At 37.1% G+C, this 15,300-nt stretch overlaps 1 protein-coding gene across 1 annotated transcript in view; it reads left to right on the forward strand.

Moving 5' to 3' along the window:
- Window positions 1–15,300, forward strand: part of PARD3 (par-3 family cell polarity regulator) — a 435,432-nt gene that overhangs the window by 224,256 nt on the left and 195,876 nt on the right. Inside the window, exons 9-11 of the mRNA XM_021389241.1 lie at window positions 2,191–2,316; window positions 3,535–3,917; window positions 14,474–14,613. Of these exons, the coding sequence (XP_021244916.1) occupies window positions 2,191–2,316; window positions 3,535–3,917; window positions 14,474–14,613 (649 nt within the window). The remainder of the gene's footprint in view (window positions 1–2,190; window positions 2,317–3,534; window positions 3,918–14,473; window positions 14,614–15,300) is intronic.

A 15,300-nucleotide genomic window follows, 5' to 3' on the forward strand; every position in this document is an offset into this window, starting at 1 on the left:
GTGACAAAAAAAGCCTGGGATTGTATTCAAAGCTTATATAGTAGTGAATAGAAGTAAAAAGGGATGAACATTTAAAAACTTTCTTCTGTGTTTTGCTTCCTGTGACAATTCCTCAACAAATCAACAAATTTTAGCAGAATTACTGCAGTACAACTTGATCATTAAGCTACTGTTTGATTGCTATGGACTCTTAATGTTTTTTTTCATGCACGCTGTTACAAGATTGTGGGAACTGCAAACAGTAGACCACCTAAAACCATCTAAACAATACTTCCTGGATCATATCCTAAAATGTGAAAGTGTTTCACTGTCTAGGTGACTACCAGCTAGGTTTTTGCTTAGAAAAACACTTTTTTTTTTTTTTTTTTTTTTTTTAAGGGAGATGCTGGGTTGTTGGAAGAAGTCTACAAGAGGTGGAATTTTCCAAACCCAGAGTATATCAATTTGAAATAGGGAAGGATAGGACTAGATACTCACTAGTATCTATTTGGGTTTCCAAACATTTTCTGAAATGCTTGGATTCTATAGAAATGATGCTTTAGCTTGATGGAATGTTTCTGATCATTGTGTTTGCTGTTGTTATTGCAAAGAAACAGATTGCTTATTGTGACAGCTGAGCTAAAGTCAAGTCCTATCACGGTTAGCATCAGTGACTGCACCCATGGACTGCTGTCCATTGGGAACCAAATGAGGGTGGTGAAGGTTTGCCACTGATGGGACCTGTGCAGTTGAAGATTAGGTATGCAGTATGGTAGGTGTTTGTAAAATATACCATATCAGCTGAAGACAGAAGAGTATCAGTTAAATGTTAGTGTCTAATTCAGTCTTAGTTTGATGATTTGTGTTGTCAAAATGATTTATGTTGTTTTTCTCAGAGTCTGTTTACATGTACAGATCCTTTCAGCATCATGCCTTAATGTCTATAGGAGGTTCCAAAGTGGAAATACAAAAAAAAATTGTTTCTTTTACTCCTTCATCTGGCTTGTACAAGAGAAAGCATGACTGTTCTGTGAAATAAATGTCTTGCATATGCTGGTGGTATCTTGAGAAAAGAAGAATTTAAAGTGGAAGACAAAGTTAATTTTGCTATTCTAACCCATTTGATGAAGTGCTCAAGTGCACATCTAACTTTTGAGTGCACAAGGAGTCCTTTTAATCATCCCTGACTGCTCATTTTCTTTGAGGTATGTGTGAACTGCAGTGCTATGTTTGTTGTAAGTTTTGTTCTAAAAGGCATATTGTGATCTTGCAATTCCTGTCATGCAGCTAAGGGTTAACTTGGATGCTGTGAATTTGACCCTCTAATACATCCTGTGCGATTTCAGTATAAAGCTGATTTTAAAAAGAAACACACAAACAAACAAAACACAAATGCAGTGTGGATGCAAGAATAATCCCAAAGATTTAATTCTTCTTCAAAATGACAGTTCATGTATTGAAATATCACTGACTTTTCATACAGACCTACCAGTACTTCAGAAATTCCCTCTTCAGGATCCATTTCATATTTTCAGGCTGAACATTTATTTGTATTTTCTTTCAATGAATGTCAGCAAGATGACAATGTACATAAGCACTAAGGAGAGGTGATCAACTCATTGCACAGAAGCTATCAAATGGTAATTGTTTTCAGTTATTACTGAACCAATTCATCTAAGATAATATGCTGAATTAAAAATGACATTTATGTTTTTATTTTTAGTTTACTCTTTGCTGTCTTGCAAGAAAAGTTTAGGTTTACAATGAATGCATGAGATGATCCCACATTTCACTTGCACAGGGGCAGTAATGAATGGCTGTCGTACTCTGCTAATTCAGAAATTCAAATTTTAAGTTGAACTTGTTCAACTTCAGTTAACCATTAGAAAAGATGATGGCTGTCAGATGTGCATGGAACTTCTTGGAGCCAAGTTCTACTCTTCTGATACCTTTCGCAACAATAGCTCTGATGTTGTCACACTCACTGCTCGTTTTATACTCTTAAATGACATGCTTGTTTCACCTAGGGTCTTTGTTTCATGGATAATAATTCAGGTAATGCTTGTAAATTATTTGAAACACTGGTATCCTACTCATGAAGATGTTTTAAAATTTAGTTTCTATAATGATTATGATTCAATATAAAGTCAATATGATTTTATATACTGCAAACTGTTAGAACTGTAATCACTTGTAATCTTAATGTTCCAGAACCCTGGGGCTACTAGTAAAGCGGCTGGAGAAAGGTGGAAAAGCTGAACAAGAAAACCTTTTTTGTGAGAATGATTGTATTGTCAGGATTAACGATGGAGATCTTCGGAATAGGAGATTTGAACAGTAAGTTTACTTACTGCATGATACATTTTGTTATTTAATTGTTAGCACTGCACCATGCAGTAGTTTGAGGCAATATAGTATTTAAGAAAAAGTTATCTGAGCTTGATTTGGACCAAAGTAGCCATAGTACAAAAATTCAAGATAGCTGTTGTCATTAGAATGTACACAGTTCCCTTTTTATTCTTTTTGCTGTGGTTTTGAACATAACAGACTTTGCCTTCTTACATTGACAAACTGTTTATCATGAAGATTTTTGCTCTTATACTTGTAGTACATCATCTTCAATATATGCAAAGAACACAGAGGCTTTATTTTGTAACATCTTAAAAATAATTGTAGTTTTGTGTGTGGAAACTAAAGGGACTATATAGAGGAATTTTCTGGAGAAGTTTAAGACAACATAAATTTTTGCGTAGTGGAAGTCTGAAGTTGGTAAAATCCTGAAATGGTGAATGAGAAAGACTTTTAACACTGAAATCAGTTTGTAGGTCACACACACATAATTAAAAGAGAAAGCAGAAAAGAAGTATTCAGAAAATGGCTGATTTTAAAGATGATAATATTGTTCTGAAAGCTTACATATGTTGAGAGTCAGAAGAATGTCATTTAGGCTGAGTGTCCTGTACTTTAATATTCATTTGAAATGCTTTCCTCATATCTGTATCCTTTATTGGAACATGACCTCTTTACTACATGGTGAAAAGCACCTTATCTCCATATGCTCTGAGATTCTGAGTCAAAATTTAAGCCTGAGGAGACTTTTTCATTTTGTGTGTTTCACATCATGACCTAATGCCCAATGTCTGTTTATGACTTAGTCTTTGTATAAAGTGTAATTTTCATTCCAATAATTCTGTCATCACTGCAATTACTGTATCTGAAGAAACAATTATCAAGGTTCAAAGTAAAAAGTACACTGTAATCCTGCCATAGAACAATCTGCCTTTCAAGATTGTGGTTAAAATTTTTGCTTTTCTAAGTATTTGGAATATGAGTTTTTAAGCATACTTAACCATTGTGTTACTCTAAGGCAGTAAACCTTAGCAAAAAGCAAAAAAAGAAGACTAATGAACAGATTCAGGTTTTATACTTTATGTCTGAATTTCTGCTATGTGTCTGTCAGCTCATGTTGCTTATTAAACATCAGCAATTATGCTTATAATGTCTTGTAGTCTGCCAGTCCTAATTTGCTAATTTTCTGTTCATTTTGAAACCTAGAGCACAGCATATGTTTCGCCAAGCCATGCGTACACCATTCATTTGGTTCCACGTGGTCCCTGCAGCAAATAAAGAACAGTACGAGCAATTGTCCCAAAGTGAGAAGAACATGTACTATTCCAATCGGTTCAGCCCCGATTCCCAGTATACCGACAGCAAAAATATTCACAATTCTGGACTTCACACGTTACAAAGAATGTCTAGAGCGGGTAACCAGTCTGATCAGACAGAGTCCTACTCGCAGCTACCTCATAGTGTGAATTCATCAGGGAAACCACCATCGGGCCTGGTACCATCACCTCAGAAAGTTCTCACCTCCACTGCGAACAGCGGGTATAACACCAAAAAGATAGGGAAGAGGCTCAGTATACAACTGAGAAAAGGTAAGGCACCAGTGCATTTCTCATATACTGTGAGATATATCGGTGTAGTGTATGTCCTTGTGTCCAGTGCCATTATATTAGGCATGGCACTTTGCAGTAGCATAGGAACAGCAATGGATTTATTTCTGAAACACAGATACTACTCATGTTCTCAAGCCAAATGGTTGTGTTGTCCCCAGCAGCAGTCTTTCCTTGCATTCAGTGTGTGCAACATATTTACAAAAGACCATTTTTAAGAGGGCTTTTTGTTTCCTGTTAACTAAAAAAGAAAGGTGCCATGGGTTCTACAGCTTCTGTTGGCTAAGACCCAGGGAGTGAAGAACTATTTAACTAACAAAAGTAAATAAGCTAAAAAGGGCTATGTTCTGTAATTTCTGTATATTTTCTATATATTCTAAATTTTCTGTATTTTCTGTGTATTTCTGAACTTTACAGTTAGCATGACTTTTCAAATTATAGTTTTACTGTTAGATTCTAAAAGTCTATTGAACTGAGTTGGTAATACGGGCTTTCTCGGTTCTAGCTAGCATGTTTTTTTAAATCCACTGGGATGTGAAAGTTGTTGTTTAAACCATAGAGATGAAATATGATATTTCCTATCTGATGTAATTTCGGTAAGGGTGAGAAACTGTTTAAGAGCAGAGAAGAAAGTGGTGCATGCTTATCTTGACATCTGTCTTGTGTGTATATACTGCATGTAGATGCAATGGTATTTTTATCATATGTTAAATGCCCGGAGTGAGAAAGTTTGGTATTTTTATATAGTTACCATCTAGATGCTTTTAAGATTGTTTAAATTACTGTAAAATGTCATTTAGTTGCAAGTATTTCTTACCTCTTGATAAATGGTTTTTAAAAGATTATGCATTCTGCAAGCTCTGTGATATTAAAATAAGCATGTTTAGGGTAGGTATAATTTTGTCTCCAGGAACAAGAACAGTATTTACATTATGCAGCAAAAAGTTTACCTGTGTGACAGTATTCTTCGTGAACTTTGTTTTCCCCCTAGGTATTGTGTTTTCCTAGTGTTGATAATGCTTAATTGTTGTTTTAGTAGAAAGGTATCAAAGACAATGCATTGAATGGTAGAGATTTTAGTTTCACAGGTGCCAGGCTACTTGACACATTATCATAATGCTTTCTTTTCTATGAACTTCACATGAACTACCAGATTGCTTCTTTATGGTTGCTGAATTTTAAGCTCCACAAACTCAGATGACATAAGGTTGAGTTGACAGTTTGCTTCTGTTGTTGATGCTCCTTCAAGAAATACTTGAGGCCATCAGCTCAAGTCAGCCTGCTTGGAAAAACGTTTTGCTATTAGCTGAGTAAGGAATTGCTGTGCTTACAAGTAAGCTCTCAGTCACTGCAGATTTTTACCTATTTTTTTTGTCCACTGGAAGCCTATAGAAATATTATTTGGACTTTACATAAAATAATTCTTAGCCAGGAGTGTAAGTGCAGTTTTAATATAATTTAAAAGCATCAACAAATGAATGTGGAATATTGGACAACAATATTTTTGCACAAAAGGTGAAGTAAGCGATAAGAGAATGTAATTTTGATATATTATGGATTCTTTGACTGTGATGTGAGTTTACATTTTGTTCCTCTTGCACTGGATAATACTTCATCGATAACTACTCCCCCAAGTTCTGTAATAGCTTTGCTAGCACCAGTATTTTAGATGGTTTTGGAGAGGAGGAGATGTGTGCTACCTGCTGATGGAAAGTGATCTACAAGATACTTTAACATCTAGTTCACTCCAGAAAAATTGGGTGTCTCTTATGCTAATAAAAGCTTTAAAACCTATATCTAAAGTGTATCTCAGATGTTTGCAGGGAATGTTTGCTCTTATTGTTCCTTATATGAGAGTAATACATTTGCAGACATGGCACCTAGTTCAGATTGTGGAGAGAGAGACAGAAACTATTTAGTGTTCTGTTTTTTATGCATGATGATATTAAAAAAATAAATATCTGTGCATAAAGAAGAGTACTTTTATATCATTGCTGTCTTTGATGTGTTAGGATCCACTGTGAGAAGAATTAACAATGTGTTAATATCCACTGCAAGGCCTCCCATTTTGGCTTTCATTTGATCACTCTGTGAACATAAATGTATTAATTTGTTTAATAACAATTAAAGTAAAACAATTAAGTATACCCCAAGTAGTTTGTTACAAACACAAGTACAACAAGGATGTTGATGGTTTCAAATTGTTTCTAATGAAGAATATTGTAATAACACAAGCTTTATGGAGACTTAACAAATGTGCTTTCTTTGTGGCTAACAGGCAGCAGTTATTTCACCAATTATCATCATTAAATCAAAAAATGTACATTGACCATATTCAAGCTTCATCTTGAAATTCACTTTTTATTTAACCTGGGTATTCTAGTTAATGATGTAGTATATGAGAATTGACTCCTTTTCAATATAGAGAGAGCTTTATTACATCTGTGTTTCTATATATTGTATGAGCTATATTATAGAAAATGACACAATAAGATAGCCCTACAGAATGTGCTTCTGTAATTATGATTTCTTAATATTTATTGCTGTTTTGGCATTTTAAAATAACCTGAACTTTCATAGGATTTAGCAGTTTAATAAAGTCAGAAGAGAAGGTCAGTCATATGTTTCAGTCAATGCAGAATGTTTGTTGGCTTTTCTAAATGAAAATGGATATCTGTTTATCTTTTCTTAAAGGTCAGGGCCTGAACTTTTAGCGTATAGATGTAGGGTTTATTACTGATATTCGAATGCTATTAAGGGTGTATAACAATCCGGCTTAATAGTTCACACAAATTAAGATAGCACAAGAGGTGACAGCCACCCTGTTTATATATATTTTTGGTGTAAAATTGTAGTAAGTACATACAAATAAAGACGTTCTTAGCAGCTAATGTATAGAGAAAATAAGATCACTGATATAACACTCTGTGTCAGGACAAATTTTGATCTCATATACAAAAGTACAGTTCCAGAGTGATTTTTTTTGTTTTTCTGCAAGAGCCAATACAGTTGAGAGAGAAATTTAGACCAGCACTTATAAATAATAAATTACCTATCATTTAACAAAGGATTCTAAGGCTCAGACTCTGAGCACTTGTGGCATTTAGCCTGATGCTCACTAAAGCATTCAAAAGACTGCTTTTCAGTTGGACATTGTATTAATCAGATTTCACATGTACTGGTTTTTTTACATCACTGTTCTAAGAAAAGCCTGAAGTACTCAATCTTTAAATTAGCTTCCTCAAATTTGATTGCCCTTAAATATTATAATACTCACTGTGTTGAATCATGTCTATCTATAACTACATTTTTTGTCTGGATAAATTAAATATATGGTTCTTTAGCTAAAATGTCAAATCTGAGCTCTTGTTTTCTAAGTTGATTCTTTTCTGTCTTGGGCATGGAAGAACCCAATGAGGTTTAACAGGAGCCAGTGTGGAGTCTTGCACACAGGGAGGAATAACTGCATACATCAGTACAGGTTAGGGGATGACTTGCTGGAGATGATCTCTGTGGAGAAGGATCTGGGGGTCCTGGTGGACAACTGGTTGGCCATGAGTGAGCAGTTTGCCCTTTTGCCAAGAAGGCCGGTGGTATCCTGGAGTACATTAAAATGAGCATGGCCAGCAGGTTGAGGGAGGTGATCCTCTCCCTCTACTCTGTCCTGGTGAGGCCACATTTAGAATACTGTGTCCAGTTCTGGGCTCCCCAGTTTGAAAAAGACAGGGATCTCCTAGAAAGAGTCCAGTGGAGGGCCACAAAGATGATAAAGGGCCTGGAGCATCTCCTGTATGAGGAAAGACTGAGTAGCCCGGGTCTGTTCAGCCTGGGGAAAAGAAGACTGAGAGGGAATCTGATAACTGTTTATAAATATCTAAAGGTAGGTGGGAGGCAAATGGATGAGGCCAGGCTCTTCTAGGTGGTATGAAGCGATAGGACAATGAGTAATGGTATAAAACTTGTACACAGGTAGTTCCATACTAACATATAGAAGAACTTCTTTACACTAAGGGTGACAGAGCACTGGAACAGGTTGCCCAGAGAGGTTGTGGAGTCTCCTTCTATGGAGTTCTTCAAGAACCGTCTGGATACCTACTTGTGTGACCTATTGTAGAGTCTCTGTTTTAGCAAGCAATTGAGCAGGAGTCAATTGTCTCTTGAGATTCCTTCCATCTCCTGTGATTCTGTGATTCGAGTTTCACCAAATATTTCCCTGATTTCTCTTTGAAGTATTCAGTGCAATTGGGCTTAGTCCATATCTCCCTGCTTCCAGAGCACAGCTTAACTGCCAGCCATGGCCCAAAGACTATTTATCTCTTACAAAATATTGTAGCTTCAAGAGAAAGAACTAAGTGATAAAAGTAAAGGACCACCTTACAGCCAGAAAGCTGTAGGAATTGCCAGGTCCATCACAGAAAGGGCCTCGTAGCTGTGTTCTAGGAGATGCTTAGGTGTGAAGGAGGCACCTCAGTGCACAACAGAGAAAAATGTGTAAATTTTATATGTGAGGAGAATTACAAGACTTCTTGCTTTTCGGTTTCCTTTTGGATCCCCATTTGCTTGTTCTCCCTTCTGTGGTTGTTAATGTTGCCTCATGTAACAGAGCCAAGCTTAACACTGCAAGACCTACCAGGTGCCTGGGCACTATGCAGTGTGACAGAAATCATTAGAGACACAAATGAGTTGCCATGAATATCTTGTAAATATGCTAAATTAAAATATAAATAAGATATTAAATATCTAAAATGTAAGGATATTAAGATATTGAGTGTGTCCAGAGGGCAACAAAACTGGTCACAGGGCGGGAAGGCATGTCCTCTGAGGAAGGGCTGAGGTTATGTGGGCTGTCCAGCCTGGAGAAAAGGAGGCCAAGAGATGACCTCACTGCTCTCTGCAGCTCCCTGAAGAGGGGAAGCAGAGGGAGGTGCTGGGCTCTGCGCCTGGGAACTGATGGCAGGATGGGAGCAGCACAGAAATGCACCAGGGGGTTCAGACTGGACTCAGGAAAAAATTTTTTTACCTTGTGGATGGTCAAACACTGGAACAGGCTTCCTAGAGAGGTCAGTGGCTTATGCCCCATGCCTGTCAGTGTTCCAGTGGCGTTTGGATAATGCCCTTAAAAATACGCTTTAACTTGGTTAGCAATGAAGTGGTCAGGCCATTGGACTTGATCTTTTTAGGTCCCTTCTAGCTAAAATGTTCTAAAATCACATCATATTTGGTCTCGAGTAAAGCACATGTATAGTAAATCACTTGTTTTACTTGTGTTAAATGGTTTATACAGTGCAGCATAAAAGATGGAATCCTAAACTTGACTATTAAGTTATCCTGCATTGTGTATCTGAACTGTACAGATTTACATGCATTTTTCATCATATTCTCTTGTTTTGCCACACAGTTTTTTCAGCCAGACTTTGAACTGACATTTTAAATTTTTATTTAAAATTTCTTTTGAAATGATTGAAGTGTTCTCTGAGAAACAGGCTGATTTTAGAATTTCTTTTGAGATGCAGTAGTGGTATTTGTCACTTCTCAAGTGTAGTAGATTCCTAAATTGTTTAAGTGACCTTGAGAAGTATGATTCAGAAGTGAAGCAAATAATTTTTGGCATTACTAGCCCCTGAAGAAGAATAATCTGCATCAAGTTTCACCTTTCCATTTTTTTTCACACTTCTGATCATTATTTACTAGAAGTCTAAAAAAAACAGGAAGAATATTCCAATCCATGCAACTGCATAAAAATGGACATGCAATTATTTGCATTGTTTGGGTGTGTGGCTGCAGCAATATTATAGACAGCTAAGGGACAGACTTATAAACAGTCATTTACATGTACAATTATGCTGATATTCTGAAAATATGGGGCTTAAATTAGAGGCAGTAAAATAACTTTTCAGGAATTATCTAAAATGGTCTTGGTTAGATTATTGAAGCCCCTAATGATGAGGAGAACATATTTTCTGTTCAATTCTTGCATGAGGTTCAGTCCTTAACAAAAACTACTTTCCAGGGTAAAATAGTAGGAAAATTATTTTGGGAATCATCCATCCATCTCAAGAAACAGATCCATAGTGAAAAAGATCTCAAGAAACAGTCCATGGTGAAAAAACAGGGATTTGAAGTGCTTGGAAAGAGAGTGTTTACTGTGATTATTGTCACTAAATGCTCAGCCCTTCTAGTTAGTTTGGTTGTAATGTTATCTCTCTCCTTGTAGTTGATATTTTCGTAATCCAATACTTTCATTAAGTGGAAATGTTTTATTCTGTAATTCCGTTGTTTAAACTACTTTGTGTCACAGACTGTTGATATGTGTAACCAATATCCCTTATTATTTCATGAAAATGAGATTGTGTTATTTGTCCATATTTTCCTTTAGAAACCTTTATTCCATCTGAAAACTGTTCACCTACATGGATTTTCCTTATTTAGGATGTTGTAAATTTTTTTCTGCGTCTCTTGCATAGGTACTGGCAAATTGCCCAATTGTCTCATTATCAAATGATTTAATAAAAATGTTTTAAAGGTGAGATTATTTTTTAAATGGAGGGAGAACTTTGTGGAAGCACCTGAGTACTCATGTACATTTTCTTAAATTAGAGGAGAAAGAGGAGCACGAATAACTTGAGCTCTGCTTACACTCCTGAAGAGGAAGATACTGCAAGAGAAGTACAGTAATTAGTAGACAGTATAGGTCTTTCAGATGTTCCTTGTTCAGTCTCTGAATTAATGTCCTTTAGAAAGTGACATGAAAGCACTGGAAACAGTGTTGAGGATATGACTGCTTTTTGTCTTGTGTTCTGACAGTATCTCTCCCCAGTGGCCCATTTTGCTCCAGAGAATTTAGATCTGCTGTTGAGGACTGCACAATTTTTGATGCAGAGGAGTCTTAGAAAACGAGAAATATTACTCCAGATGCTCTTCCTACAGTCTAGAAGATAAGTGTAGCATTAGTGAGAAATTAAACACTTCTTCACTGGGAGATAACAGAAAATCTAGCAATCTCCAGTAAGGTTTAAAAATTGCTTTAACATCCTGTCAGTTTATGATCATACTAATTCCAAATAAGAAGATAGTGTTCTTTTTGAACATATGTTTAATGAATTCCGTGAAGGATTTTTTCTTTTTCCATATCTTATTGCTAATAGAACCAATTTCCTCCAAAGCACCAGCTGAAGCATCAAATCTGCCTCTATTCTGTTTGTACAATACAGCTGCTTTGCTATTGCCACTGCCCTTTTTATTCACCTAGAACTTCTTTGTCTTCAGGTCAGAGCTGGCTGAGCTCTCTCAGGTAATGTGACCTTAGGAGGTGTGTTCAGAATAGCATTCAAGAGAAAAGGGGAGCTCTAACTTGTCGAGAGAGCTGCTGATTTATCAAAAGGAATCTAAGAATTTGCATTACACAAATTAGTGGGTAATTTTTAAACGTTATTATCACTTGGTGTAATTTGATAGTTGTCAGAGATGACAGCTATAGAGAGAGGAAGATGTCTTCTACTGTCATTGATTTCGAAAACTCTAAGAGATTAAGTTGAACATAGTTTAGATAATCTAGACCGTGCAAGCTAAAGCTCCTAGCTTTGAATAGAATGACTCTTGTGTTTTCAAAAAGATGGAAATTTCTTTTTTTTCTACCTCTTGTTCTGGTTTGGCCTGAATGTGTCCATTTTCTCCCATTTTAAGGCTTTTTTATTCTATGTCAGAGATATCAGAGGGGTCTATGGCATGTTTTCACAGTTAGCTTGTTACTCTACCTCACAATTTTACATCCTCAGAACTAAATACATTTTAGCAACAGGGAGATGCTTAGATACTATATCCATTGCTGTTAATGGGACAACTGAAATGCATGGAGTTGGGATAACTGAATTAATTTTGTGTATAAAAAGGGAAAGAAAAAAAAAAAGCTTCAGATCAGTCCAGTCACTAAAATCATTTATTTTTGCCATAGTCAAACATATCCATTTATCTCCCTGTCTTGTCAGTCCTAATATAAATACAATTAAGCATTGCACTTTGTGAAGCTGCATTATCCAACTAAGGGCAGCTCTCGAACACCAATAGCCTAGTGAAGCTGTGAAAAAGCCAGCTGAAAATGACAGCCAAAAGCAGCCTCCTACAAAGCTGTAGAAAGCAGTAGAGCAGAATGAATCCTGGTCAAACCCCCTCCTTCCACAGAAATGAGTAATTAGAATTTTATTCTGCTAATGTCTGGACTCAGTCAGTGTGCATTTTTGGCATTCTTCTCACTTTGGTAAAGGCTTTCTGAAGATTTGACAGCAGAAAATGCCACAGTCCAAGCTTATATCCTGTGCACATTTGTAATGTGAACATTTCAACTTCTGTTTTTTTCTGTGGGGTTTTAAAGTGGAGTGTGTGAACCAGGCATCTGTAATGACACCATGATCAAGCTGTGGGAATTAAGCTTATTAATAATGAAATATTGTCCTGAGCATGCTATCACGTTCTGATATTGCTTTAGAAATCTTAGCACACAAAACATGTATTTGAACAGCAGTATTCAACACAGATCCTTAAATTAAGGAAGAGATAAATTCCATAAAAAGCTGAGATGCTACTTAAAAAAACCCCAACCTTTCACTTTTATAGATCATTTTCACATGTCGTGAGGAGCTAAAGAGATCTATGAATGTTTGAAGCATCATTAAAATTGTGAGGTCTCCAAAGTAAAATATGGATGTTAAGAGATCTAACATTTTTTCATCTGTATGTAATAGCACTGATAAATTTTATATCAGTCTGAAAATGACTGAAGACTTTCAAATTCAAATATCAGTTTTTTCATCTATCTTGAATGCTGCAGACATAAGGAAGGGAAGTTGTGTCATTGAATTTGGAACTGATTCAAATTTCCTGAACCATCTGAGCTGCACGCACTTGCTGTGGGTAAATTAGGACTTAGATACTTTCAAGATGAAGACTTTAAAAGGTTGTGCTTCCTGAAGCCCCCCATCACCTGTGTCAACTTCTTCATAACAAATTATGTTGTACTATATTTTAGTCAAATATGATTGTGCAAATTTCAGGAATATGTATGTAGGCTGATACTGACTACATTAGACTCTTCCTTCCTTTTCACATGTGTGAATACTAACCTGCTTAATAGAAAAATTGACTTAGCAAATGAACATGGGGAAGATTAAGGCCAAAATTAATTGAGCTTTAACCTGAAGTAATTCTGTGTGTCTTTCACACAGGATGCACTCAGCTTCCCAGAGGATCCAGGCTGAGGACTGTTGTATAAAATCAGTGACTGTCCCCATGATTTTATACATATGCTATGTTGTGCAACTTTTAGGGACCATAACTATGCATGTGGAAAGAACCTCAGGTAAAACTGATATGGCTGAGAGCTAACTGTAAGTTGCCTAAGTAGGTCAGGGTAAAGTGTAAAAATCTAAAATCTAAATCTAGATTGGTCATGTGTATGCCCACCTAGCGAACTTGAACTGTAGACATTTTTTGACAACTTCTGAGGTGTTTCATATTGAAGCTGTAGATGCTGCCACTCTGGAGGCTCTTGATTGAATGTCTGTCTGCTTTTCATGCTCGGTTAAGTGTTCTGAATGGACCTGATCTGATGTGTAATGTTGCAGGGACTTCAACCTAGAGTTTCAAAGATTGTTAATAACTTTGAATGGATTGCTTCAGAGGGAAGATCGCAAATGAGCTTTTCACATGGTAGAAAAGACTTCTCTTTGTCCTCCCTTCTTGCAAGTCCCATTTCTGCTGGGGTATTCCCATGAGGTACGCTCCAGGGACCAAGGTACGAGCAGGACTCGTTTGCCATATGGACGGGACTCCCTTGCAAATTTCTCCAGGTCATCTTAGAGGTCTCCATTTTGCTTCAGTCTGCCTCAGCTAAGTGCTGTCAACTGCCATAGTGCACAGCACAACCTCCTGGCCTGGCCCTGCCCACCAGGTAGCACATTGCTGTGTGGCACTGCATGTGTGGGATTTGCCAAGAGCCAGGCCAGAAGACCATGAGGCAGAGGAGTTGCTGACAGAACAGCCTGAGGTCTTGGAGCAGAAGGAATGAGACCACGAAGTTACAGTTCTCCCCATTCGTGCCAGTGTCCATATGAGAGCTAAGAAAGCCCTGTGCCCTCATGTTTAAGGACTTGCTGAAAGAGTTGCAATAGAAAAAGAGGGGATTATTGACAATATCCAGATTATCATGGGGGAAGGCAGTGACAGGACATCAGATATGCTTTGTTCTGGCTCCTTGTCACTCATCTAATCTGAAAGAGAAAGTTGGAAGTATGGCAGTGACTTGGAAATCATCAGAACAGTGATGTACATGGAGGGCCTGCTAAGCCACCTGTGCCAACAGTCAGTACTTCAGTTATATTGTGCTTTTTTCCCCCTCTTCTGAACAGTAAATATTATGTCTTATATATATTTTTTCATGGATTGTATCAGTCAGATATGCATACATTCTCCTGAATGAAATTAAAATACAATATAAAATATAAAAAATGCATTTTAACAAGTAATATTCTATGTTCTTTATGCAGGTACAGAAGGCCTGGGATTTAGCATTACTTCGAGAGATGTTCCAATTGGTGGCTCTGCTCCAATTTATGTGAAAAACATCCTTCCGAGAGGTGCAGCTATTCAAGATGGGAGACTAAAAGCTGGAGACCGTTTAATTGAGGTGAAGATGCATTGCATGTCTATGTTTTGTCATGAACCTAAAGAGTAGTTCACTTTAAAAGCTCTCAATAGCTTATATGATAGGGGAGTAGTGCTACTGTTTCCAAGGCTACTTCCCTTCTGAAGGGAGGATGTTCTCAAGGGAATTAAATTTCCCTTAAACTGGAAAACAGCAGATATCTTCCTGCAGATCTACCTCGAGTGACATCAGATGTCACCATTCACAGGTCTTCATTACTGTCCATAAGCCAAATGACACTGGAGGTACAACTGAGATTTGTGTAACTGCCTCTCTGTGCCCTAATTTCACTTTACTGCAAAATTGACAAAGTCAGCTTGAATTCTTTCTAGAGTACATAGCCTTCTATAATTATAGTAATTGCTGAAAGTATATCAACGTAACCTGGATGACTTGGGTAGAAGGAGACTAAGAAGCATCAAAGAAGGCGGTTATAGCATCTTGACTGTGTGAGCTGTGAACTCCTATGAGGGGAAAGAAGAAGATGGTTTGCTAACTTCTGAGGACTGAGCTCCCTTGCTTTACACTGTTAATGTGCCCAGAATGTTTCTGAAGAGGCCTGAGAATACCCTGTCTTTCCGCGGCTTCTCCCTTTCTTAAGTTAGCTCATGCAGTCATACTGTGGAAAATTTTCCATCATGTATTCCATACTTGGCTGTACTGTGTAAG

This window comes from Numida meleagris, chromosome 2 (genome assembly GCF_002078875.1).
Source record: "Numida meleagris isolate 19003 breed g44 Domestic line chromosome 2, NumMel1.0, whole genome shotgun sequence".
NCBI classification, from domain to species: Eukaryota; Metazoa; Chordata; class Aves; order Galliformes; family Numididae; genus Numida; species Numida meleagris.